The sequence below is a fragment of the Chrysemys picta genome, chromosome 4 (genome assembly GCF_011386835.1).
Source record: "Chrysemys picta bellii isolate R12L10 chromosome 4, ASM1138683v2, whole genome shotgun sequence".
Lineage (NCBI taxonomy): Eukaryota > Metazoa > Chordata > Testudines > Emydidae > Chrysemys > Chrysemys picta.
In genome coordinates, this window is record NC_088794.1 from 145,527,395 (window position 1) to 145,554,006 (window position 26,612).

Below are 26,612 nucleotides of genomic sequence, written 5' to 3' on the forward strand. Positions count from 1 at the left end.
AGCACAGCATTCTACTTCCGATACAAGACATATCTTTTAATGCTAACCACAGTGCTGACTACACCTTCATTGCCAAGTTTCAGTGACAGAAAAGTGGGAAGTCAGTTATCTGAAAACAGAATTTGCTTAAGACTAGTCACCTTCTATAAACGATACTTGACCCAAGCGTAGAGGGAAAGATCAGGTTTCAGGAAGAAAAAGTAATACAAGCTCGTCACAAGAGCGTGATTAGTATGGACAGAATCAGGTCTGGTAAAGACATGAACAAATGGTTCAACATCTACATGGTTAGCAAGTACTTAAGGGCACCTATACATATGAGTGGGTTCCCTCACTAATCATATGGTCTGTTAGAAAAGACTGCAGAATTAAGTGGGGAGGTGACTCCTGACCCTTGGTACCCCTGGGAAGCATCACAGGTCTATCTAGCTGGGTCCCAGAGGGGTCTGCCCTTGGTCCAGTACTATCCAATATTTTCATTAATGACTCGGATAATGGAGTGAATACTATGCATATAAAATTGCAGAGGCCACATAGCTGGAAGGGGTTGCAAGCATTTTGGAGAACAGGATTAGAATTCAAAATGACCTTGACAAATTGAAGAATTGGTCAGAATTGAACAAGATGAAATTCAATAAAGACAAATACAAAGTACTACACTTGAAGGAAAAAAATCAAATACAAAACTACAAATGGGGAATAACTGGGTAGGCAGTAGTACTGCTGAAAAAGGACTGGGGATTGTAGTGGATCATAAACTGAATGAGTCAATGTGATACAGTTGCAAAAAAGGCTAATATTCTGCAGAATATTAACAGGAATTTAATATGTAAGACGGGGAGATAACCATCCCACTACTCAGTAGTCCAGCTGAGGCCTCACCAGCGCTGTGGCCAGTTCTTGGCTCCATGCGTTAAGGCAGATATGGTCGAACTGGAGGGAATCCAGAGGACAGCCATAAAAATGGTAAAAGATTTGGAAAATCTGACCTAGGTATGTTTAATCTTGAGAAAAGATGACTGAGGGGGAACCTGATAACAAGGGCTGTTATAAAGAGGACAGTGATCAATTGTTCTCCATGCCCACTGATGGAAGGACAGGAAGTAATGGGTTAAATCTGCAGCAAGGGAGATTTAGGTTAGATATTAGGAAAAGCTTTCTAACTCCCGAAGGGAGATTTTTAACAGGTTACACAAAACACTTTTCAGAGATGATCTAGATATACTTTGCCCTACCTCAGCATGGGGTGGAGGGATTAAATGACCTCTTAAGGTCCCTTCCAGCCCTACATTCAATACTAAACAGACAGAGCTAGGAGACAAAGTAAGCTGCAATATAGACGGGATACATTTTAACAACAAAGATGTTTGTGTGCGTGACCTGCAAATGATTACGCCCCACTCCTTTCAATAATTCAACTTTAGCCCTGTGTGCATGCATGGCACAAGTTGCTAACAGAGGCATTCAAAATGTTAGCTTAAAACTTGAGATACAACATACGGAGCTTTACAATATGCAGAAGTTGAGACAGTTCAGTTTATTTGCCACTGTTAAAGCCACACCCAAAAACCACATCCAGGATAGAACAGCACCGTATGTAATCACTGAAACTTTCACCTCTGTCTCAAAATGATCCAAAGAGATTTAGTTAAGAGAAACTATCCCCATCTGAAAGAATGGATTGGAGAGGGAATCCCAAGACAGCTTCTTTCATCTCCTCATAATCCTCCAATTGGACTGTGGTATGCTCCCTTCCCTGAAACGTGCTCTACCTCTAAATGTCTCACAAAATGAGCCAGAGGACTTCTAGCTAATCCTAGAAAGGAAGGTAGCCAAAGAGATTACATGACAGGGAGAGCCTCAAAATTCAACTAGAGTAGATAAATGTTCAAACTTTATGAAGATCCCTCCTTTATGGATTCAGCTATACAAAGGGACTAGCACTAACTATGGGTATAATGACAAATGTAAGAGATCACAACCTGGCTCCCTATTTGAAAGATCAGTTATTGCATAAGCTTTACATCCAATTCCCAATGAGTATGCATGTGACTGTGGGAGATATCTATCATTAATTGGACAGGAGTTAAAGCCTGCCTGGGTAGCTTTATAAGACTATGAAAGTGTTGATGGGGCACAATTCTGGCCAAACAGCCTGGATCTAAAAAAACATTTGGAATGGCATTCTTTTAAAGGCACTTTAGTTTTGCCTTTCTACTCCTATAAACAATATTTTCCATTTTGTTCATTCACACCACATACGTAAAGGAAACTGCCTGCTAATAATCTCTCCTCTTGATCTACACAGACACAATGGTTTGCACTGTGCAAGTCAACAGGGGAATCCCACATTTGTGCAGTTTCCCTAGTCATTGAACAGAAAGGGTCTCACAAAAACAACAATTATATCTATGCGTCTGCACTTTGTACTTTTCTGGTAACAGCACGAAACTTGATTAGGACTGCAGGAACCTAGTCAGTAACGGTACATGCTGATGTTGTGATGGCAAGAGGCAGAGAGACTGACTGCAGGTAATTGAACAAGCAATCAGAAAGACCCTTCGCACACAGCTTGAAAAAGTAGTCTGGAGGAGAAGGAGAATGTTCTCATCTCCATCCACCACAAACCAGTAAAAATGAAACTGAAGTGCCTAGAAAACCAGATCACATACCTGTAAGGAGGTATTTACTATTTCTCTTTTCTTCTCCCAAAATTAAAAAAAAAAAAAAAGTTCAGAGTAATTTGCCTTTTTCTACAAGGTGAACATTAATGCCCACATTTTGGCAGAAGACTCAGCTATTTGCTAGTGCAATGTCAAAACACAAAATTTGGTCTGTAAAGAATGGGGCAGCCATACTTGCTGTTAGGAGTAGCTCCTTCCCATTAATTCACAGTATACTTTTGGCTTAAATTAGCCTAGTTTGCAAGTGATTTGGTTGTGCAGTAACTGCCCGACTCCAACACAGAACTCATGTGCATGCTTCAAGAATGGCCCAGGAGATTAGCACTAATATTGCCAATCCTTTGATTTTATCTTAAGTCTTATATAATTTAGTGTGTTTCTCTAAGCCCCAGCTCTTTGAGCCAGGCAAATATGTCAGAAGCTCAACTTGCATTTAAGTGTCTAGCCCTCATGGTGGAGGGGGGAGGGAGGGCGGACGGGACCGACCTGACTCATGGTTTTTGAATGTTTGGAAGTGGAAATAATATAGCTGCTGGCCACATGTTTTCATCCCCCACCATATGCAAACTTGACAGACTTCCCACCCCTCCTTAGAAGATTCCAGGGAGGGGTAGAGAAGTCCAGCTAGCACAGGAATTAAAATGCTGGCTGCTTCTGTAGTAAACGGCACTCCAGGCCCAAATCCCAATGTACTCTTCTTTCATTCAGAGTAGGGAATAAAGGTTACAAGCAGCACCAAAGTACCAAGTAGGAGAACAATCGTAATGACTGAAGACTCAAACTGGACATTTGTGCATGTGAGAATGTGCGAACCAAATGTGTTAGTGTAAGCCTGCCAAAGTAGCACAGAACTCCCACACATGCTGCATGCAGGTAAAACTGTTACTAGACTGTGGTAAACAGCTCTTTGTCACATGATGTACCATGCAGATCCCCAAGATTAAACATCTGAAAATACTTTGTGTGCACAAAAGATGCCCCTTTACAGTTAGATTTTAAGATATATTTTTGCTTAAGAAGTTATTTATACAAAATCTATTGAGCAAGATAGATTTGGGGGAGGGTGCAAATAGGGTCACCTAGACAACAAAATTGCAGAGCTCCACTTCACGGTCCCATCACTCTCAGGCAATGCTTTTGAATAGCCATTGAATGCCAATGTACCGTTCAGGTAAAATATTTAAACTACAAACACTTCAAAAATTACTTGCACAGAAATTTTCCTGACTGATCCGGATAGAACCAAGTTTTGGATCTACAGTGAAGATGTGTATGCATAGTCAATACACAGCAAAAACTCACTGTATGTAGGTTTAAATTTAGAAACTAATTTTAGTACTAAATATTAAAATAAGAGCCTGTAGGTCACTAGTTCAAATCCAGCCAAAGACAATAATGGCCGGAATTCAGTTTGGTGGTTTCAGTCCCATTTATAGTACGAAGGTGTCCATACACCAGAATTGTCACCTTTGCTGTCTCCTGGGCCTCCCCGCAAAGACTGCCAAGATCACCCTCCCTCACTACCTTCCCCTGAAAACAGAAACAGTCCCCACAAACCATGTTTGAGGTTCACTATTAGAGCAATGTAAAGAAAGCATGTGCAGCTTTTTCACAAGCCACACAACAGGCCAAAGAAGTTTGGGCTCAGTAACTGCCGATCCAGCATTTTTAAGCAGCACCAGAAATCACAAGCAGCTGATTTCTATGCTAAAGAGGAAAGTCCTGCACGGATACAAAACTTATATCCACAGATGAGGGTATCCAGAGCTGCAGGGCTCTACCAGGAACCATAGCAGTGAAAGCAGCGGCCCGGCAGGCTGCCACCCCCAGGAGCCAGTGCCCTACGCCGGCAGTGCCTTCAGCATGCCTGTATCCCCTCCCCCCCCCAGCCCCTGGTCACACTAGTGCTGTGGGCAGTGTGGGGTCAGTACAGCCACACCAGAGGAGCTGCTGGCTTTTGCTCCTGCGGTTCCCGGTAGAGCGCTACAGCTCCGTGGATACCCATTTATATCAACACAGAGCTCTACAGAAGAGCCTGAAACAACCAACAAAGAGTCAGCATAATTTGAAACTTTTCTTGGATCATCATGCAATATAGCCAGCCTAATCCACTCTGTAGCACAATAGTGTTTGGAACAGCATTACTACATCTGAATATAAAAAGACCTGGAAAAGTGACCCCAGCACAGAAATGACTGATGCCATTTGACTTGTGCTTTACGCACCTGATGGTGCAGGAAGAGTAAGCCCTGTAAGAAAAGCCTCTTTCAAACATACCCTGAGCTCTGTAAAATGCCAAGGTGTAGTAGCAAATTGCCTGGTGGCTCCTCAGCCTCAGGCCCTGATTCAGCAACACATGCATTTAACTTTGTGACTTATGCACATATTTAAGTGCTTTGCCAAACTGGGGCTTACAAGACCATGAGTCAGTCAATGCCAGAGCCCAGGCACCATTAGGCCTACCTGTTACCTTTAGCTCCGGTATTAGTGAAATGAACCACCTCTCCTGTACGCAGAGTGGCCAGAAATGTGTGTCAGCAAAAAGAGGTTCAATTTAAGTTACTAGCAGAAAGAGCAAGAGTAAAATGCGTCTTCCCCTCAAATGGAAGGAGAACAACAGTTCATAATGTCCATATGGGTGGGCAAACAAAACAGGAATACAAATTTCATATCCAGGAAATGAAGAGGAAGAAGAAGGCTGCTCATTAATATTCTGTGCAGTGAAAATTTCCATTAGTCTCTCACAAATGAAAAATGCAAATAGCGATGCTGAAGAGCTCGAGCAGAACAAAAATTTTAGTGTCAAGTTAGAAGTTATCATCAGGAACAAAAAAGGTTTCTCTGCTCTTTATTCGCTCTGAGCTTCTAGAACCACTCACAATGGGACACGCAGAAGCTATTGCTAGCGTACCTGATTTAGTCTCAGGTTTCTTAGATGCCAGAAAAGCCTGTCATCGAAAGGGTTTAAAAACAGTGTCCTTTTCACATCAGAAGGATCACCAGCTGCAATCCATTGCATCACTGGTCTCTGGCACACATCCATAGGCCCTGCCTCACACAGCAATATAAATAAACAAAAGCTCTTTTATAAGGGTTCGAAGAAAGTGCAAAGGAATAAGTTCAACCTGATGTATCTACCTGAATCTAAGTACTCAGAACAGTAAAAGGTTTTAATTACCAACTCACACTTGCTTTTTACAAAGACAATAAAAGGTAATAACTGGTATTTTGTACACCTATTGTAGTGCATATAAAATGTAATATGGATGAGAGCTGTTCTATTAGCTAACTAGATGCCTTAGGCATACAGAAGAGGGAGCTTGGCAGGTGGTTAACTATTGTGATACCCAGATGTTCGGAGATACTGTATTTGAAGTCTGAGCTTTAAGATTATCATGCAGACTTCTGAAGAGTGACTTCACTAGCCAGTCTGAACTCAGAAGTGGTTTTATTAAAGAAGAAAACACAGTTTAAGAGTTTTTTCACACTAGAACTCCAATGTTAACTTAAAATATCCTATTAATAGGATGTGTCACAGTACAATATGCCTCTTAAATTCTGTGCTATATAACCACTATAAAGGAAAATTTGTGATCAAGCCAAACACAGCAGGAAGATGTGCGATGATGTATACTTGGATAGTTAGTATGTGATTCTCTCTGGTCACTCAATAACAGACCTAAAAGTGGCAATTCTTCAACAACAAAAACTTCAAAAACAGATTCTAACGTGAAGCTGCAGAACTGGAATTAATTTGCAAACTGGATACCATCAGATTAGGCCTGAATAAAAACTGGGAGTGGTTGGGTCATTACAAAACCTAAACTTAATTTCCCCAATACTAATTTCTCCCTACTGTTACTCACACCTTCTTGTCAACTGTCTGTAATGGGCCACTCTCTTACCACTTCAAAAGTTATTTTTCCTCCCTTGGTATCCTGCTGTTAATTGATTTCTCATTAGACTGACCTCACACTTGGTAAAGCAACCCCCATCCTTTCATGTATTTATACCTGCTCCTGTATTTTTCACTCCATGCATCTGATGAAGTGGGTTCTAGCCCACGAAAACTTATGCCCAAATAAATTTGTTAGACTCTAAGGTGCCACAAGGACTCCTCGTTGTTTTTGCTGATGCAGACTAACACGGCTACCACCCTGAAACCTGTAAAATCAGAAGTGTTACATTTCACTTTATTAATTTCTGAAACACAACTACTATGAAAGTCAGTAAGTTGCTATAAATACAGAGTAACACAAACATGGATCTGTTACTATGAAAGCTAACAAAATAAATGCATCATGCTTGCATGGTGTCTGACAGACATACAAGTGGAACAGATTCTAAAACTAGGGGCACTCAAACTTAGAAAACCCTGCTGCCAGACATCAATAGCCTGAAGACATCAGGTCCCAAACATTTCAATATTAATGCGCATCAGCCTGTTCCACTGAGGAAGTAACTGGATTGTGAGCTACTTGCAGCGTAGTGTGGAGGTGAAGTCATGACTTGTGAGGTCTACATTTAAAGAACAGCAGTAGTCCTTAGCCTCTGATTAGGCAAGTCCTGAGGGCATTACTCAGCCTATTCAAGCTGAAGCCTTCTCCCCTTCACCCCAATCCATAAGGTGGGAGCAAAGGGGACAGGTGTAACCTATATTCTCCAGTCTGTAGCTGCATCTTACCCATTTATCCATTCTCCCCCCTACTTTTTACTCTTTTCTAAGTACTTCAGAATTAGACACAAACTCCAATCTTATTTCCATACTGCCTTTCATGGTTCTCTCTTGCTTCCTCTGCCTCTTTACACACCCCTTATTTCTCCACACCTCCTTTCTTCCAGATCCCTTTGTCTTTAAAAGGGGCATGCTGCTGTCCTGCCTACTCAGTAAGCCTCTTGTTCTGTGTGTTGTACGCCCCTGCAGGAGAATAAGTACTCTGGATAGGAAGCTGCTCAAAGAACATGCAAAAAAGCAAGCACAGGGCCTTGAGGGGAAAAAAAAGCCACCTCTACTTTCTGCTATCCGCCTTTAGCCCCCAAGTCAAGGAGTATTAATCTAGCACTTTCGTCCACTCCTTTCACTATTCACTGACCCCCCCAAGAAAAACAAAACACAGTGCTTTGTTAACAGAGTTGAGGTTGAGTAGCACTGCCTCATGCCCTTCCCCAGTGTGGATGAACTTAAACCTCAGAGCCAAGAAACAGAATTAAGGTAATGCGTGTATACGGCAGAACCTCAGAGTTACAAACACCAGAGTTACAAACCGACCAGTCAACCACACACCTCATTTGGAACCGGGAAGTACGCAATCAGGCAGCAGCAGCAGACAGCAACAAAAAAGCAAACAGCACAGTACAGTGTTAAATATAAACTACTAAAAAAATAAAGGGAAAGTTTAAAAAAAGATTTGACGTGGTAAGGAAACTGTTTCTATGCTTGTTCCATTTAAATTAAGATGGTTAAAAGCAGCGGTTTTCTTCTGCAAAGTAAAGTTTCAAAGCTGTATTAAGTCAATGTTCAGTTGCAAGCTTTTGAAAGAACCATAATGTTTTGTTCAGAGTTACGAACATTTCAGAGCTACAAACAACCTCTATTCCTGAGGTGTTCATAACTAAGATTCTCCAGTACATATACATCCCCTCAAATCTGTATTCACTTCAGCCCCTTCACAGTTCAGAGGACTATCCAATCTGAACATGTGTTTTGGTCCCTGTGCATAATTCCAAGGAGTGGAGTTTAAGTTGGGGATATACAGTTATGTAAGTTTAGTCACCCTCTAAGTTCTGGAAGGGCATGAGCAGTAGCATAGGTGGGGGGGAGCAGCCGCTCCTCTGAGCACTCACTCGGCGCTTCCCAGCACGTCCAGGTCTTCGGCGGCACTCACTTCGGGCTCCGCTGCGTGCATCTTGCGGCCGCGGCTCCTGCTCCCCCCGCCCTCGCTTTGTGGCAGCCAGGTGATGCTCCTCCCTGTGCCTGCTGGGGGGCGCCTGCTACCTTGCGGCTCCAGCGCAGGTTTCCCACAGGCAGCTCCGGGTCTTCGGCGGCAATTTGGTGGTGGGTAATTCGGCACGGCGGGTTCTTCAGCAAGACTTGGCTTTTTCTTTTATTTTTCTTTGCTGCTTCGCAGGGGGTGACGCCTTTTTTTCCCCCTGTGTTCGCTCCCCCCTGCTCTTAGAACCTGGCTACGCCACTGGGCAGGAGATAGAGCTAGGCAAACTTAGTTTTCATTAATATAGAATTGACAATGCATCTCCCCTGCTTGAGAAAATAGTGGTAGAGAGACTGAGGGGCATACCGCTCTGAGCTCCAACCTCCTCCTGGAGCTTTTATGTCCTTGTTAAGCTTGGAAGGGCCCTGGGGAGTGGGAAAGGTGGGACGGCTACAAGGACGTGCACCAGTTGGACATACAAAGGGAGAAGAAACAGTGGTGCTTGAGTCTCCTACCCCAAATCTAGGGTTAGTATATGGGGAAGGGGTTTCTGCCCACATTTCTGCAGTATAAGGCTCACAGAGGTATGAAGTGGCCCATTCATTGCAATAAGATGTTCTCAGTTGGATGAAAATGAACGACTTCCCTTCCACAGTAGCCCCACATCAACATACCAGCTTCAGATTCCAGATACAAAACTGCATTGGATACATCAGACTGTCCCAGGGGGGACTTGGGCAGATGGCATTAGGGGCAGGACTTTGTGTCATTCAAAGGACTTCCTGAGGAAACAGCTTGTAGAGATGTGAACTGTCAGTTTAAAAAAAAAAAAAGGTACTAAAGATTTTATAGTATAATAATTTGAAATATTTCTGAAGTGGTCCTTGGTAAAGCTGAATAGCTGAGCTCAGTGACAGTCCCACTAAGTTTTATGAGGGTCACAGCCTTAGTTTTGTCCTAGCTTTGCACCAAAAGCTTTAAGAATCTGAAAACATTAAAAAGGAGTATACTTTGTGGGGACTGCATCTTAGAAATCCTCTGACCAAATGACTACAAATTTACAAAACTTTCAAAAGGACCTGCTATTCAAAGCAGAAAGCCGGCAGAGAGTAGTAGTAGCGTGCCCAGCAGACAAAATTTAAACTCACTCCTTGGGGGGTGATCAGGTTCAATGGCTATATGTTGCACTGATCTACCTAGTGACTAACATCAAGCATGCCTCTATATACTCGTGCATGTTCTGCAAGATTGTTGCTATGTTGCAAGCAAAAGTCACACTCCCTCTGGTGTGGCACTTCAGTGTCAGCAGACTACCGAACCAGAAAAACCCCTTAATATTTTAAAACAGGGTTTGCCCAGTGCGTCAGTGGGTGCTGGACAAAAGCCAAGAGCAAACCCATTTGGATGATCACTTTTCAGTGGTGATAGTATCCATGCAATAGTGAGAGCCACATTGCAAGAATTGGAAAGTTTACTGACAGGACCTTTAACCCTCTGTGACACACTGTACCTCGGGGGAACACCCTGCACCCCCATGTTCATCCTTATAATATGACTGTGTGGTATTCAATGCAAACTGTGTCATGTCGGGTGTCTTCGGAAGGCTCATGATGCACTAAGCATTGTTGTTATAGTAATGTCATAGGTTGTAATTTCACGTATATAGTTGAGGCTGAAAATGTGTCCTCTTGGCTTAAAACAAGCCCAGGCAAAACTCTCCAGGAGCAGAGGGGCAGGTCACACCTCATCAGGGCATGTTTGGGACAAACCCAGCCTCACAGGAACAAAGGACAATGGCCTAGGCAGCAACAAAGGATCTGTTGGACTCTCAAGTGAGTCGCCCCCCCTTCCCTTGGTCAGTTTGGGACTACAATGAGGTAATGCTCACCTGGCTCTGAAGGGGGGGGGGCAAAGCCAAGAGGGAAGAAAACAGGATAAAAAGGAGAAACATTTGCCATGCTCTTCCTCTCTCTTCCACCTTCATCTACAGACATCACCACCAAGCGACTGAAACGCTGATTAAAGGGGAGAACCTGGCTGAAGAGCAACCGGACAGCCTGTGGTGAGAAGCATCTAAGTTGGTAAGGGCACTGAAAGTGTTAAGATCAGCTTAGAATACGTTTTTGCTTTTATTTCATTTGACCAAATCTGACTACTTGTGCTTTGACTTATAACCGCTTAAAATCTATCTTCTGTAGTTAATAAATGTGTTTGTTTATTCTACCTGAAGCAGTGCGTTTGGTTTGAAGCACGTCAGAGACTCCCCTTGGGATAACGAGCCTGGAACATATCAATTTCTTTGTTAAATTGACGAATTCATAAGCTTGCAGCGTCCAGGGGGCATAACTGGACACTGCAAGGCAGAGGTTCCTAGGGTTGTGTCTGGGACCAGAGATATTGGGTAGTGTCATTCAGTTGTATAATCCAAGCAGCGGCTGGCCAAAAGTGCTCACTCACGTAGCTAGGAGCAGCTTACATGCTAGAGCAGGGGTGGGCAAACTACAGTCCGGGGGCTGCATTCAGCCCTTCGGACATTTTAATCTGGCCCTCAAGCTCCTGCTGGGGAGCAGGGGCCAGGGCTTGCCTCGCTCCACGCGTACTGTGGCTCTGCGTGGCTCCTGGAAGCAGCGGCATATCCACCCCTCCAGCTCCTACATGTAGGGGCAGCCAGGGGGCTTTGCACACTGCCCCCGCCCCAGGCACCACCTCCACAGCTCCCACAGGCCAGAACTGCGATCAATGGGAGCTGCAGGGGCGGTGCCTGCAGACAGAGCAGCGCACAGAGCTGCTGGCCATGTCGCCACGTAGGAGCTGGGGGGGGGGGGGGGGAGGGAGGACATGTTGCTGCTTGAGGTAAATGCTACCCGGAGCCTGCACCCCTGACCCCCTCCCGCGCCCCAACCCCCTACCCCAGCCCTGATTCCCCTCCCACCCTCCGAACCCCTCGGTCCCTGCCCGGAGCCCAATCCCGTACCCTAAACTCCTCATTTCTGGCCCCACCCCAGAGCCCTCACCTCCTGCCACCCCGCAACTCCCAATTTTGTGAGCATTCGTGGCCCACCATACGATTTCCATACTCAGATGTGGCCCTTGGGCCAAAACGTTTGCCCACCCCTGTGCTAGAGGCTGCGCATGAACAGTCCCGGAGTGGGGGTTCTCACAGCACAGTAAAGCTGGCTCCCGGAGTCGAGGATTGGAGTGACCTAGCAGATCACTGGTCCAGATAACCCCAGGGGAACGTCACACCCTCCATCTCTGCACATATTCACACAAGAACCTTGTCCATAAATTTGCACCATTAACCCTACTACAGGCCATGAGAATCCACAACACGTTTCAAGACAAATCTGGGTATGCCTGTGAATTTTAAAGCATACTGAGGGGGGAAAAAAATGGATCTTTAAAAAACGCTCATCTCAGCTTTATGACGCAGCAAGAGTTGCCCCTGCTGGACCCTCAATTTCTACACCCACCCCGTCCGTTAGTCTCATGAAGACCAATCAGCAAGTGGGAAAGGGAAAGGAAGGGGTCTGAGAACAAAGACACCCTTCGTTTTTTTCACCACTTGTGTTGCTGGCTGGGTGACAGCAGTGATCACATGCAGCTGGAACTGCTGCATCCCTCTTCAGGAAGATTTTGCTTCCCTGCTGAATGGAAGGCCACCCTGAAGGATGAGAACCACCAGGTTAGATGACTGCATCCATTTCTTAAATTCAGCCCAATCTCACAAGAACAGTGTTGCCATAAAAGTTGCAAGAATTAGCAAGTTTTGCAAGATTTGGTATTTTTCTTAAAGCCCCAGCTCCTAGTGTCCCACGAATATGTGAGCGTGAAGAACATGGGAGATATCTGTATAATATTCATAAAATTAATGTGTACCTCTGTCTATTTGATTACGATCATGCTGTCTGCCACAGGGCTGCAAAGAGTTAACTCAGTCCTAGGTGGGTTTTGCATATCTGCAGGAACCAGACTTAATGGCTGTAGATATTTAAGCACTTTCTTAAACTGACAGTACAGGTTCTGTTTCATCTGTACACGTAGCGGACAACCACCTCCTAGCTTAGGACAGAGCTTTCAGGCATGAAATCTTAAACAGAGTATTTAGAAAATGTTACAAAATCAGCCAAGAAAGGTCTGCAGAAAGGCAGATGGAAGTCAAATCTCCAGCTGTGGGAGCGTGCATGGCATAAGCTGAGCAACCCCCAACCCCAAAATATTTAAAGCATGCTTTGTTATTTTAACCCTTGTCACCAATTTCTATGTTCCTACAGATAAACAAATACTTGGTTTTCAAGAAGCTGTTTGGCGTCACTGGATTCTCCTACTGATCCTAGGGGAAATCACTGGCAATCACCAAATCCAGTTGGGCCTGCTAAGCAGACATGGTTGGTGCAACGCTATCTGATTAAAATATGACGATGTAGATTATTTTTGCTACCACTGTTATATAATTGCAACCAATCTTGTACAAAGTGTGGCATGTAAGATGTCTATGGAAGAATTACGGTTTGCTGAATATGATTGTGCTATTTGTATACATGTATCATTTTTGTATTTGAAGTTATGAAAATTAACTATATCTATATTTCAAATATTTGCTCCTGTGGTAACACCCACAAGGCATTTAGCCTGCACATCTAAGGACTATTCAAGTTAAATGGTCCATCAAGGAACTCTTAACTCACAATGGACCATGGGAGATGCCTAGCTACACTTAATGGACTTTCCTGTGATGGCCTCTACTATGACTAAGTGAAGCATGCATGAACATGTGACTTGCCCATGTGACCCCAAACACCAACTTGTCCCCTGTAATTTTTCACAGTAAGAACAATGGGATTCCCTTCACTTGGCAGAAGCTATAAAAGGCCCTGGAAACATCTCCATTTTGCCTCTTTCCTGTTCAAACCTCTGGATGGGAACATTCTAAGCAAAGGACTGAACACCTTCCAATGATTTGGAAGCAACCAGAGCCTTTAACAAGCCAGCAGTTTATTCCATCACTGCTACAAGCCTGAACCAAGAACTTTGCAATTACTGTATGTATTTGATTCCTTTAGCCAATTTTAACTCTCACCTTTCTTTTTATAAATAAACCTTTAGATACTAAAGGATTGACAATAGCGTGATTATTGGGTAAGATCTGAGTTATATATTGACCTGGGTATGTGGCTGGTCCTTTGGAATCAGAAGAACCCTTTTGTTTGATGAAATTTATTTTAAATAACCACTCATTAAGTCTAGTGTCTGGGTGTTGAATCCATGTCTGGAATACCTAAGGAGGCTGCATTTCTGACTTCTTGTTAGCCAGTGTGGTGAGACAGAAGTTTACTTTTGTTGCTGGTTTGGTATCTCTCAAGGAAGAATAACCACCAGTTGTGGGGTGTGTCTGCCCTTTTTCCCAGCAGCTTGTCCTGAATTTGGTATGGTCAGTTGTGACCCATGGAGGCATGGTGACAGTTGGTAAACAGGGGTACTGTAACCTAGAGATCCAGTTCAAAAGTGGGTTGAATCATGGGATTTCACTCAGAAGTGCAGGTGTTGGACCTGTACACAAAGTGTTACTTGTAAAAGGGCTCCAATAGGGCAGGAGAGAGAAGAGAGGCCGGTCAAAGATACAGTCCACCCTGAACCATGACACAGAATCTTAGCTTTTTATTTCTCTTTCTTTCTAATACTCATAGTTGTGAAACATAGGTTGTGACCCAAGTATACTCTAAAGGCTTAAAAACCAAGAAGGTAGGTCAAAGGCACTCAGTTTTTTCTTCTTAAATCTCAATTCTGTTCATCTACTGACTAAACCAAATATGAACACTTAAGACTTTTTAAATATACTGAATATATTTTAGATAACTGGACAGCTCATCTTCAACATGTTCTTCCACATGCTAGAAGCCTTTTCTGCATTGATTGTTTTCCTTAAGACAAGTCCACTTCAGCCCTGTAAGACTGATTGTTCACTATTCAAGTTTACCGGTCCCCATTAAGTTCCCCCACTTCTATTAATCATCTCTTCAAGTGTGTTTGTAGTACACATTAAGCGCATTGGCAAGTTTTGTCCTGTTCTCTGGAATTTGGTCTACCAATGTTCTCTTCACCCACTGGCAGCGCCCTCTCCCCTCCCCCGGCCCCAGCTCACCTCCACTCCGCCTCCTCCCCTGAGCACGCCATGTCTCCGCTTTTCCCCCTGGCTCCCAGCACTTGCACCACAAAACAGCTGTTTCGCACAGCAAGAGCTGGGAGGGAGAAGGGGGAACGCAGCAGGCTCGGAAAAGAGGTGGGGGGGCTTGAGCACCCACCGGCGCAGGGAAAAGTTGGTGCCTATGTGCCTCATTATTTTGATGTTAAGAATTTTATTAACTCCCTTAAACCAAATAACTGCATTTTCCAGCATAGTGCAAATATAGTAGGTTTTTTGCTAGATGTAAGGAGACTATCTTCACCTTTACCACAAAGTTTATTTTGTGAGACCACAGACCATCCCCTTGATTAGCATGAGTTCTGATCATCCTTCATCTCTCCATTTAATTCTGTTATCTTTTCAAGATAGGCTTCTTGTATGGCCACCAATACACCTACCCAGTTTCTTTTCAGGATGGAGACTTTTGTACTTTGTGTATGCTCTTATATACTTCTTCACTGCTTGACTTTATCATTTAGCTTCAATTTGCTCAAGAAAGCTGTGGAAGCTTCCATATTTTCTTCCAACGTACTTAAACAGAAATTACACATTCAAAACGCATCACACGATTGCCATAGATGACCTCTGAACAAAGAATAAGAAGCAGCTGAATGTCTATAATATTGAAATTTCCTGAATTGAACAAGTCCAAGTTCAAAATTCATGGAGCACAGTTTTGTCTTTGATTCTTGTCTAGACATCAAGATTTGTCACTTTGAATAAAATGTATATAGTCTACCATTCATTACAAAGAACAAATACTAGTCACAGTTCACTGTGGGATGTACCTTGCCCATGTTTTAGGATCTCTCAGCCATTGTTTGAAATAGTGCAAGAAAAGAGGCTCTTTAAAAAATAAATCTTACCCACATTATACAAGAAAGTACATCTTCCTAACTAGTACAAAACTTTCCACCAAGGAGAGTCAATTTTGTTTGACCAGGAGGCTCATGCTACCCATGCTTCCCTCCCATAACCTATGATGGACTTGAAGAAAAAAATCCCACATCACTGAATGCACATGCACACATATGCAAAGCCATTCATAAATCGAGAGATTAGAGACCTAGAAAGAACAATTTCTGCATAATAAATTGGCAACTCTCTTTCGGAAGAGGTATCAGTCAAACTTTTTTTACATCCTAGTGTTTATTATATTGCAGGTTACTAAAATAAGGGAAATATTTGTATGCATCACAGGTAGTTACAGTCTCTTATTCTGTGCTTCATATAGCAAAAATGAAGATTTATCACCGATGATAAATTACACCATCTGTATGGAAGCAACAGGGTCAGATATGAATTAATCTGTTGTGAAAACTACTCAGCTCAAAATTAGGGTTCACGTTTAAATTACAACTAAGAGTATCGCTAAAAAGAGAAGCCACTGTAGGATTTTTAATCAGGCTAGTTCATTTCAAGTCTAAACACTAACATAACCGAAATGATGGCAGCAAGGCAGAAAAAGAAAACAAGCACACCACCCAAAAAAGTAAGTTTTATCTTCAGCCAAGATTATCAGGAAGCAGAGACTCTCTCCAACTGCCACATACCTTGGATGCTTGGGGCGTTGATATCACATGAACAGTGCTGGGTTTGACTCCATTAGCCTTAGGTCGCTTATAGAGAGCAAACCTGCTTTTCCTACGTCCTCTGTCACCATTAGGGAGGGAGCCATTGTACCTAAGAACAAACAAGAAGTTCATGTTTATTCCATACCCTTTGGCATGCAGCAGGGAAGGGAAGCAGAGTTGGAAATGAAACTATCAGATCATGCGCCATAAAGATTACAAAGCAGGAGGCAGCACACCCTGGAGCAAGAAAGTTCACTTACTAGATAGAACCAATGAGTACAGCTTTCAATTTTCTAAAGAGTGTGAACAAGTTGGTGAATCTGAACTTAACACTTTCACTTCTCTTAACAGATTTTGTTACATGCTAAGAAAGGCTGACCTTTGAGTGCAGCAACTTTGGGCTTGTCTACACTGGCAATTTACAGCACTGCAACTTTCTCGCTCAGGGGTGTGAAAAAACACCCTCCTGAGCGCAGCAAGTTTCAGCGATGTAAAGTGCCAGTGTAGACAGTGGTAGCTACGCCCCTCGTGGAGGTGGTTTTTTTAAGAGCACTGGGAAAGCTCTCTCCCAGCGCTCTGCCACGACCACACAAGCCACGTTAAAACGCTGCCATGGCAGTGCTTTACCGTTGCCAGTGTAGACTAGCCCTTTGAGAATGCTGGTTTTACAAGCTATGGAAACATTTCTGCACCTCTGTATTGGAACACCAGTCTAGCCTTAGGACTCCCATAATTTCTGTACTTTGAATGCAATTCTAACTTTTCTGCACATTTTATTGGAAGAGTATTGGAAGTTTTTGCAACATTTGTTTTTCCCTTCCCTTCTCCAGAAACCACTAGGGGAAGGGGAAATGGTTTCCGGAAGTTCTTAAGTCTTAGAAGTACATCCCACTGAAAGAAGGGATTTATGCTCCTAAATCACTTAGGCACTTCAAAACCTACTAATGAGGTTTGATTCATTATTCTGGAAATTTAAAACCTCACCTCCTCGTCAGTGAAATGAGACACTTGAATGAAATCATTAATGAGGCTTCCTCAGGAATACAAGCTCTTTGAGCTCTGGTCAAGTGAAAAATTCCCTACCTCCTTCCTTTCTCTCTACAGAGAGCAGCCCCAAAGTACTGGTTAATCCAGAGGAAGGTGATCCAACATCAGCGAGAATACAGCTTCCTCCAAGGAACGGATTCTTTTGGGGTGCACAAGCCTCAAAATGCCTAGCTTTCCCAAATCCTTTGGTGAGGAAGATTCTTATTGCAGTCCTTGTGCACAATGCAATGTACTGTGAGCTCTCTGAACAGACTAGGTTCAGCTTTATAAATATGTCCCCCAGGTTTCTCTTTCCTCAGTGCAATTAACAAAGATGCCTCTCCATAAATCAGTTCCTGCCCATTAAAAGAGAAAAGGGTCCTGTAGAAAAATATACTATCATCATGTAATTAAACTATACCATAATGCATATGTACAAGGTGGCCAAATAAAAGGTTGTACGGGCAACTGTAATTCTGGCATTTCCTAACTTGAGTGTTCACTTTTGCAGTCTAAATGTTTTTAGCATTTATATATATACGCACACATAAAATATCATCATCTACGCAAGACAGCAATACCTGTGAAATATGCTGCCGGGTTTTAGCTTGCCTCAAGACAATACTCTTTCTACTCAAGGTTTCAAACAGGAAATAGCTACCTTTGTAGAAGTAATAACTCCTTAGAGATCACACAAAGATAATTAGCGTCATTTTACGTTCTCTTGCATTTTTTAATTAAAGTTTTGCTATGCAAACAACTGAATGTTTAGTACCAGATCCTTGTAGGGCTACTTGATAATGGAGAAAGATATGGAACACTGCAGTTTCCATGTAAGAACAGTCTCAGTATTTTAAGTACACTACAGGATTATGCTGGAAAAGGTTATTTTGTCTGAGCTTCCTATATTGCATGACTTTTCTGCATTAGCTAAATAACTCCTACCTCTGAATGATTGAGAGGTTTTAATGGAGATTTTTAGCTAGTATTTTCCATCCATGAAGCTGCAGACACACCTCTTTTGCTCTTGTAATTCACTTGGATTCTCCTGATCACAGATGGCATGTTTTCATGAAGATCCAAATCATGTCTTTTTTAAATACAGAAAAATTAAATTAGTGGCAAGATATAAGGTACATCTATAAAGGTGTTGTCTTATGACCGTGAACTATTTTATAATGATTCCCTTCCCAAAATGCAACAGCAGCTTACAAAGTATGTGTGGTAGAGTCTTATAAATATACTGAGGTGTACAAGAAGTAGAAAAATTTACTATTTAAGCTTTGACATTTATAGTGAAGCCAAAGGGCTAGAAAAATGTTTCCATTTAGCGCCTAAAGGCAGAGAGTTGCACTAGGAACAGGGACAAATATTTATGTTATGCTTCAAATTTTAGTGCAGCTGCTTTTATTTTGCCTCCAGGACTGGCAATCTAGAATATCAAATACAGTTACTAAGTGTGCGTGAATGTTATATCAATGCTTAATGTCAGGGAATCTCCCTCACTCCTCAGCACAAGTAACAGTTTACATATAATGTGTATATCATTTCTCTAGGCACATTAACACTTAAATGTGAAAGATACAAACATATTATTAGACTCCATGAAAAGCCAACCTACAAAGTCTAAATCCTCTCAACTTCACCAAAAGCCTGTAGCAGATGTGATTTGCAGCAAACCTAGTCTTTGGAACTTGGAAGAAGCAAATTCCAGAGTTAAAGGACCTTTAATTAGAACACCTGCTCATGTGCAGGTTTTCTGGGGACCCAGTTGAAGAAAATTGTTGATGCCCATAACCCAACGGAGCTGGCGATGAGGGGTTTGGGGTGTGGGGGTGAGGGCTGCAGGGTGTGGGAAGGGGCTCTGGGCTAGGGCAGGGGTGCGGGCTCTAGGGTGGAGCTGGGACTGAAGGGTTTGGGGTGCAGGAGGGGGCTTCAGACTGGGGCAGGGGGTTACCTCCAGCAGCTCCTGGTCAGTGACGTAGCCAGGGTGCAGAGACAGGCTTCCCACTTGTCTTGGCACTGCGCTGCGCCTGAAGTGGCCATCAGGAGGTACGGCTCCTAGGCGGAGGTGCACAAGTGGCTCTGCATGGCTCTCACCCGAGCTCCCATTGGCCGGTTCCTGTCCAATGGGAGTGTGAAGCTGGTGCTCGGGACAGGGGCAGCGCACGGAGCACCGTGGCCCCCCTGCCCAGAAGCCAGACCCACTGCTGGCTGCTTCCGGGGTGCAGTGCGGTGTCAGAACAGGTAGGCACTAGCCTGCCTTAGCTGGGCAGCACCGCCGACGGGACTTTTAACGTGCCTTACATGCCGCAACCCAGTACTGGGTCGCGACGCAAATTTTGAAAAACGCTGTCCTAGATGTCCTAAAGTGTCAGGGTAAAGCATGCAGAAAAGATGGCTTCGGGGGTGCATCTACACTAGTTTTCTGCTTAAAAGTTTCTTGGTGGTAATAATGGTGGGAAAGCTAATTAAGACCTGCCACTGGCTTTTTAAACAGCACCATCTAACTCTATGGGATAAGAACTTTGCTGGCAGCCTGTCTGTCAACACTCACCATTGTAAACACAAGTGGCAACAAGCTTCAGAAGGAGAAAATGTAGACAAGGCCACAGATGTACAGGACCAAATCCATAAAGGCTTTAGAGACCTTGAATTGTACCTAGAAACCAACTGAAAGTCTTTGGAGCTCCTAGCTCTGACTGTGTGCACTTGGGCGTACTACTTGTATCTCCTTTCCACTCTATGAAATAGGGAATATACTGCTGTAGTTACCCCTCACAAGGGCATTGTGATAGTAAATACTTGTATAATATTTTGAAAATGCAGAGTGCCATGGCAGCGTTACATAGTCATGTAATAGTAGTAATGCTATGCAATTTAGGGCCTCAAAAGGCATTTTAAAAAGATAGGCCAGCAGGCAATTAGTTTCCCAGATAGGTTTTCCATTGAGAAACAGCAGCAGTTTTGCTTTCCGTCATTTGCATCAATCTAGTGACACAAACTTCACCGTGTACAGAGACATTTCTTAGTACAAGTCTCTCTCTGTCACACCACAAACTTAAATCAAAATGCCTTTCCCAGTTTAATTTGGAAAGGACTATAGATAGATTATAGACCAAGAAGTTACAGTAGCTCACAACAACTAGCATGACAGACGTATGGTTTCTCCCCACCGCAATGAATAATCTGAAATCTCTATGGTGAGGAAGTACTTGACATATCTTTCAAAGTAAAGTCAGAGGCAAAAGACAGCGGTGACCCTCTTCAACATGACAACTTATTCCATTTTAACTTCATATATTACTGTGCAATACAGTCTGGGCACAATAATTAGCATTTAGAGTTAGAGACTTACTTGAGATCTGTTATGCAGCATGACTGTTAACTTCATTGCTTTGTACAGGTGTGGTTGAAAGAGGCCCTTCGAGTTCTGGTTGATTGGGAGGCCCTCTTATTAGAGCACCTCTATTTGCTTTTTTGTGAATGGACTAATAAAAGACTCCCACAGAAGTACCTTATTTGGTGGTTATATTAATAAATACTGGAACTTCTAGTTTACATTTTAAAATACCGACAAGGGAATATTTTACATCATTATACAAGAATGAGGATTTTTCCCCCATTTTGGATTACATTGAATGATATTTACCTTTGTAGATAGGGAAGCCCAGGCTTACTTTTTCAGAAAATTTAACCTCACATTGTTTCAGCACTGCCTTTTTTACTTATTACTCCCTCTGAAATAGATTTTACTGCATCATACATTTATTGACCATGTCTTATTTCATTGATATTTTGAGGTAAGTAGCAGACAGAAGAATATTTTGGTTTTTTTTCAAGTGTACAAAAACAAATTAGTCTAATTTGAGAGCATTGTCAAGTAGTAGAAGAAGGGTAATTCAGTACTTCTGTATTCTATTAGCAGGATGGCATCCAAATGAATGTATACTGTCAGTAAGGATACTACCCTAAATCCCCAGGAAAGCCCACTTGAACTGAGGATAGATTTGAATCCTGCCTTGTCTTCAGCCATTTGTACCAGTGAAAGCTACTAAAAATGCCAGTTTCAGAAGTCGCCTGGGTCACCAGCAGAAGTATTGCTATAGAACAATTTGGAAATAATCTTAAAAGAAAACAAACAACAAAAAACTCACTAATCCTGCCCCTGTAGTGAGTCAGTCAGTCAATCCATTCTAGAACGCTATTTGAATGCTCCTCCAACTAAGAGCTCTGCTTGGTGGAATACCATTCAATGCTTTATGGCAAACTGCAGAGGGCTGCACAAAAGCCACTAGCATAGATAGTTTTTAGGGGTGGGGGAGGAGAGGTTTGTGTTTGTTTTAAAAATGCTACTTCTATTAGCACCTCAAACAGCTGCCTTGCAAGCCTGAACAGAACACACAGCTCTCCTTTTCATCCTAAAGGGAAAGTTTATCCCATGATATTGCACATGCTTTTTGCAATCTACAACATTGGTCACTAATGAAAGAATCCATTTACGAGATATTACAGCAGAGAACAGATTTAAAATTTTTATTAAAGCTAAAGTGTAAAAAATGATATAATACATAGGTTGAGAAAAAAGAGTGTCTGTACATGTGGGTATAGTGCTTAGATTATCCACAAATACAAAAAGGTTGTTTTTAAAGTCATAAGATACATATTGTGCATAATCAGCAATAACCCAAATTTAGGTGAATAGATTTAACAATACAGTTTAGATATTAGAATCCGTACTATAGTTAGAAGCAAAAGTACAGCTTAAATCTATTTTTAAAAGGAAATTTTACACCTTAAAATTGTAAAATTCCCAGGATGTACAGAGTAGCCCCTGAACTTAGAGTAAAATCGCATAAGGATTTTTAAGACCCAGAATCTTTCACAGCAACTTGAAGATTACTTGAGAATAAGGAATGAAATCTTTGCTCCACTTTTCAAGTAGTTATTCTGATGATACAGGCAAGTGAAGCTGGCATTTTCTGATCGTTCAAAAGATCAAGCTGTACTTTGAACTGTCAAGAGCAACCAACTGTAATATGGGTAAGAAGGAAAGAGTCCAGTACATATATGCACTGTAGCATCCTTCTTCCTACAGGAGAGACAGGCCTGTGTTACCTTGACTGAATTCTTTGGGGCAAGGTCAATCTTTGTTCTGTGTTTGTACAGCACAGAGTCTTAGTCACTGTGCTGGTCCGTGAGTAAGACTCTGGGGTGTTACAGTAATACAAGTAATACTTTAGCGAACACAAAAAGGTAATTAATTCACGGATATCCCTCTTCTACCCAATAAATCACTACCAACCAAAAAGAAACAAATCTAAAAACCCTACATTAAAGAAGGCCAGAAACCCCATGAATCCACTGGGGACTTTGCTACTGCCAAGAAGGGGAAGGTGCTCTAGATACTATGGAGATGAGCAGCTGAATAAAATGAAGATTAGACACAGGCAGTTCATTTCATGGCAGATAATCAGCAGAACATGAGTTTCCAGAGCAAAGCTGTGGCCAAAAGGGCTAATGCAATCCTTGGATGCATAAACAGGGGAATCTCAAGTAGGAGCAGAGAGGTTATTTTTCTTTTATCTGCCACTGGTGCAACCACTGCAAGCATACTGTGTCCAGTTCTGGTGTTCACAATCAAGAAAGATGTTGATAAATTGGACACTGTTCAGAGAAGAGCCAGGAGAATGATAAAAGTATTAGAAAACGTAGATTACAGGGATAGACAAGGAGTTCAATCTATTTAGCTTAACAAAAAGAAGGTTATGGGGTGACTTGATTGAAGTCTATGCATACCTACCTGGGGAATAAATACTTGATAATGAGCTCTTCAGTCTACCAGAGAAGGGTATTATATGATCCAGTGAGGAGACAAATTCAGACAGGAAATAGGCATATTTAGCCACTGGAACAAATTACCAAGGATTGTGGTAGATTCTCCATCACTGGCAATTTTTAAATCAAGATTGGATGTTCTTTCAAAAAAAAGATATGCTCTAGATAAAAAGGAATTATTTTGGGGAAGTTCCCTGGCCTATGTTATATAGGAGGTCAGACTAGATGATCACAATGGTACCTTCTGGCCTTGGAATCTATGAAACCTCCGGATCTATCTAAATCCTTGATTGGCCTAAGTCATGGAAGGTACTGCTGACTACACTGTACTCCCTAGGTAACATTTTTCAGTCACACCTTTGCTGCTATTCTTCTAGTAGTTTCACTGCAGTTTCAACAACAGTTACACCTTTTAGCTCAATATAGTGGTGTTATAGCTGTGTAGGCTCAAGGATATGAGACAGACAAGGTGGGTGAGGTGGTATCTTTTATTGGACCAAAAGCTTGTCTATCTCACCAACAAAAGTTGGTCCAATAAAAAGGATTATTTCACCCACCTTGTGTCTCAGTTGACTATAGGCTACTAAAGAGAGAGAGAGTGTAGGATATGAATTCAAGGTACTTAATGCATGTAGACACAGAATCTCAGAGATACACAGTGTTATTTACTCGTTTATAAGTCACATCTTCCCCTTGAGAATTTATTCAGTTTCCTCCCACGATTCCTCTTTCCCTTTGTTTTTAGGGAAATGAGGTTTTTTTACTACACTTACTGTCATGGTACCTGAGTGCTTTGCAAACATAAGTCCTGATTAAAAGGCCATTGAAATCAATGGGAGTCTTTCCATTGACACCAATGGGTTTTCAACAGGCCTCACAGTAAAGAGCATTTTTCAAGTGCGGTTCTCCCCCCCCGGCCAAACTCCAGCCCCCCTCTCATCCCCACCCCCCCCCCAAGAAAACTGAGGGGAGTATTTTTGGTTTGTAAATGTAAGCCATTATGTTATATGGCAAGGCCAGGTAAAAACAGTGCACTTTGTAGATCTCTGCTCAGTCTGCTTCGGAAGCAACCACCTGTCCAGGATGGACTAGATAATACTTAGGACTGGAAGGGACCTCGAGAGGTCAGCTAATTCAGTCCCCTGCACTCAGGGCAGGACTATGATTCTATGCAGTAGTTCTTAGTACCTGTATGAGTAGGTTCCATAGCCTTGCACCAGCCCATAAGGAAGACATCCCCTGCACAAGTGAACTTCACTATCAGCAAATAGAACTATCTGCACTAAGGTTGCAAAAGTGTCTAGGGCAGTGATCTTAAGCATCCTGTGTAAGACCAAGACCTTAAACTTGGCAGGATTGTAATAGAAGCCAACAGAGCAAGTGAAATATGTTTGTGATCCACCGTTATCCATGTTGCAGAGAAGGGACACTGCTGTATTCTTCATAATCCAATCAGGATATGGAGTCATGCATTGAGGCCAGGTCATCCGTAAGGGTGGAAATAGGTGTACAATAATGAAGCACATCTTTGTACAGCTGCTGCTTTATGACAGTTCAGCATCAGGAGGAGTCCAGAACTCTCAACTGAAGGCTGACTTGTTTTGTGGGTACACGCCCTTGACTGGTGGAGACTACACCATAGCTGCCTATTCAATGTTCTCCTCAATCTGTAAGCATGACCTCCATCTCACTAAGGTGTAATTTCAACCAGCTCTTCCTCATTCATGTGAGATTTTCCCCCCAGACTCTGCGGTAAATAGGTATTTGTGCAATTCGTTGTCCATGTTTCACTGTTTGATGTCAAAGTCACTTCAACTCCAGTTACTCATAAAGCGCTCCTACAAAGTCAATTATAGTGTGTATAGCACACACTGTGCCTACATTTTTAAAAGCAGTTGATGATAAATATAGATTCTTAAATCCAAAGCAAAAATTAAAAACTTCACAAGACAGAAACGACTCAATGTATGTAGCGTAAAAACAAGCAGAGGATTTAAAGGCCGGGAAGAGTTTTGCTCTCTCTCAAACACATACAAAAGCAAAAATATGTGTAATCTCTTTTCCCATTGTGGCTCACCTTTAATGCTAATGGCTATGTACATAATAGTGGAAGTAGACATTGGCTAATAGAGAAATTGCTCAAATGGCGGGGATGTATACATGTAGATATATATATTTACGTACATGTAGAGATATACATGTACATGCGTCGTACATAGCCTTGTGTTCTAGGCAAGGTTATATGAGACTATGCAGGTCAACACCCCTTCAATGACCCTCTTACTGCTGAGAAGTGCTGTCCGCAGCACAGGGGACTGAGGGCGGGTATTGGAATACAAATAGGAACCACACATCTCGAAGAACCTCCAGTTACAGGTAAGTAACCTCCTCCTCCTCTTCCTCGAGTGGTGGTCCCTATATGTATTCCAAATGTGGGCGAGTAGGAAGTAGTTATCAGCACGGAGGTGGGATTGAGGATGCAAGAGATGGCACAACCCATGGCAGCATCTTCTGACACCCCCTGGGTGATGGCATAATGGGTGGTGAAAGAATGTACGGAACACTCTGTCACTGGTCGGCAGATTTTGTACCAGAAGACGTACACCAGGGAGGCAGATGCTGCTGCCTGTGCCTGCGTCGAGTACACCATAATCCTGCCAGGGGGCAGGGGCATTAGACAGCACATAGCATGTTCAGATGCATCCAGATGCTGTGGGGTCTGAAGACTGACAGGAGCCACAGCTGGAGGCAGCACATGTGTACGTGGGCACGCAACATCACGTAGGTGCAGGCTGCCATGTGCCCAAGGAGGCACAGGCAATGACACAGTGGCGCATCGGCTGCAGTGGATGTCCATCACTAGAGTTGTCAACGTTCCGAAGCAGTCCACCAGGAGGAAGGCATTTGCCACCACAGAACGGAGGCACACGCCTATGAAGTTGATCTGCATCTGTACGAGTACCAATTTCTCCTCGTTGATACAGACGCTGAAAATTGCGAGGAGAGCGTGGAGAGCATGAATGGCGAACATAAGCTAAGTGTGTGAGGGAGCGACCAGAAGCCAGTCATCCAGGTAAGGGTACACAGAGTAACCTCGACACCGCAATTATGCCGCCACAACCGCAAAGACTTTCGTGAAGACCCTTGGGGCTCTTGTGATGCCGAAGGGGAAAACTCTGAATTATCGGTGGCTGCTGCCCACACAAAAGCAGAGAAATTTGCAGTGGGCCGGGTGAATGTAAATGTGAAAGTATGAATATCTTTCATGTCAAGAGCTGCGAACCAGGTTCCCTAGAGGAGGGAGGGAATAATAGATGCACGCATCACCATACAGAATTCGGATTTTCTGATGAAGGTGTTGAGGCAGCGGAGACAG

At 42.9% G+C, this 26,612-nt stretch overlaps 1 protein-coding gene across 4 annotated transcripts in view; it reads right to left on the bottom strand.

Moving 5' to 3' along the window:
* PELI2 (pellino E3 ubiquitin protein ligase family member 2) overlaps positions 1–26,612 on the bottom strand; it is a 107,565-nt gene that overhangs the window by 55,492 nt on the left and 25,461 nt on the right. Inside the window, exons 2-3 of one of the 4 annotated variants that reach the window (XM_042841334.2) lie at positions 18,415–18,488; positions 16,352–16,481 (exon numbers count right to left, since the gene is read on the bottom strand). The exons of 1 other annotated variant lie outside the window; for it this stretch is intronic. Coding sequence is in view for 1 of the 3 variants with exons in the window: in XM_005295507.4 (XP_005295564.1) it covers positions 16,352–16,481 (130 nt within the window). In the remaining 2 variants the exon portion in view is untranslated. Of the gene's footprint in view, positions 1–16,351; positions 16,482–18,343; positions 18,489–26,612 lie in introns of all 4 variants that reach the window. 2 more of the 4 variants (XM_065595732.1, XM_005295507.4) reach the window with 2 other exon arrangements.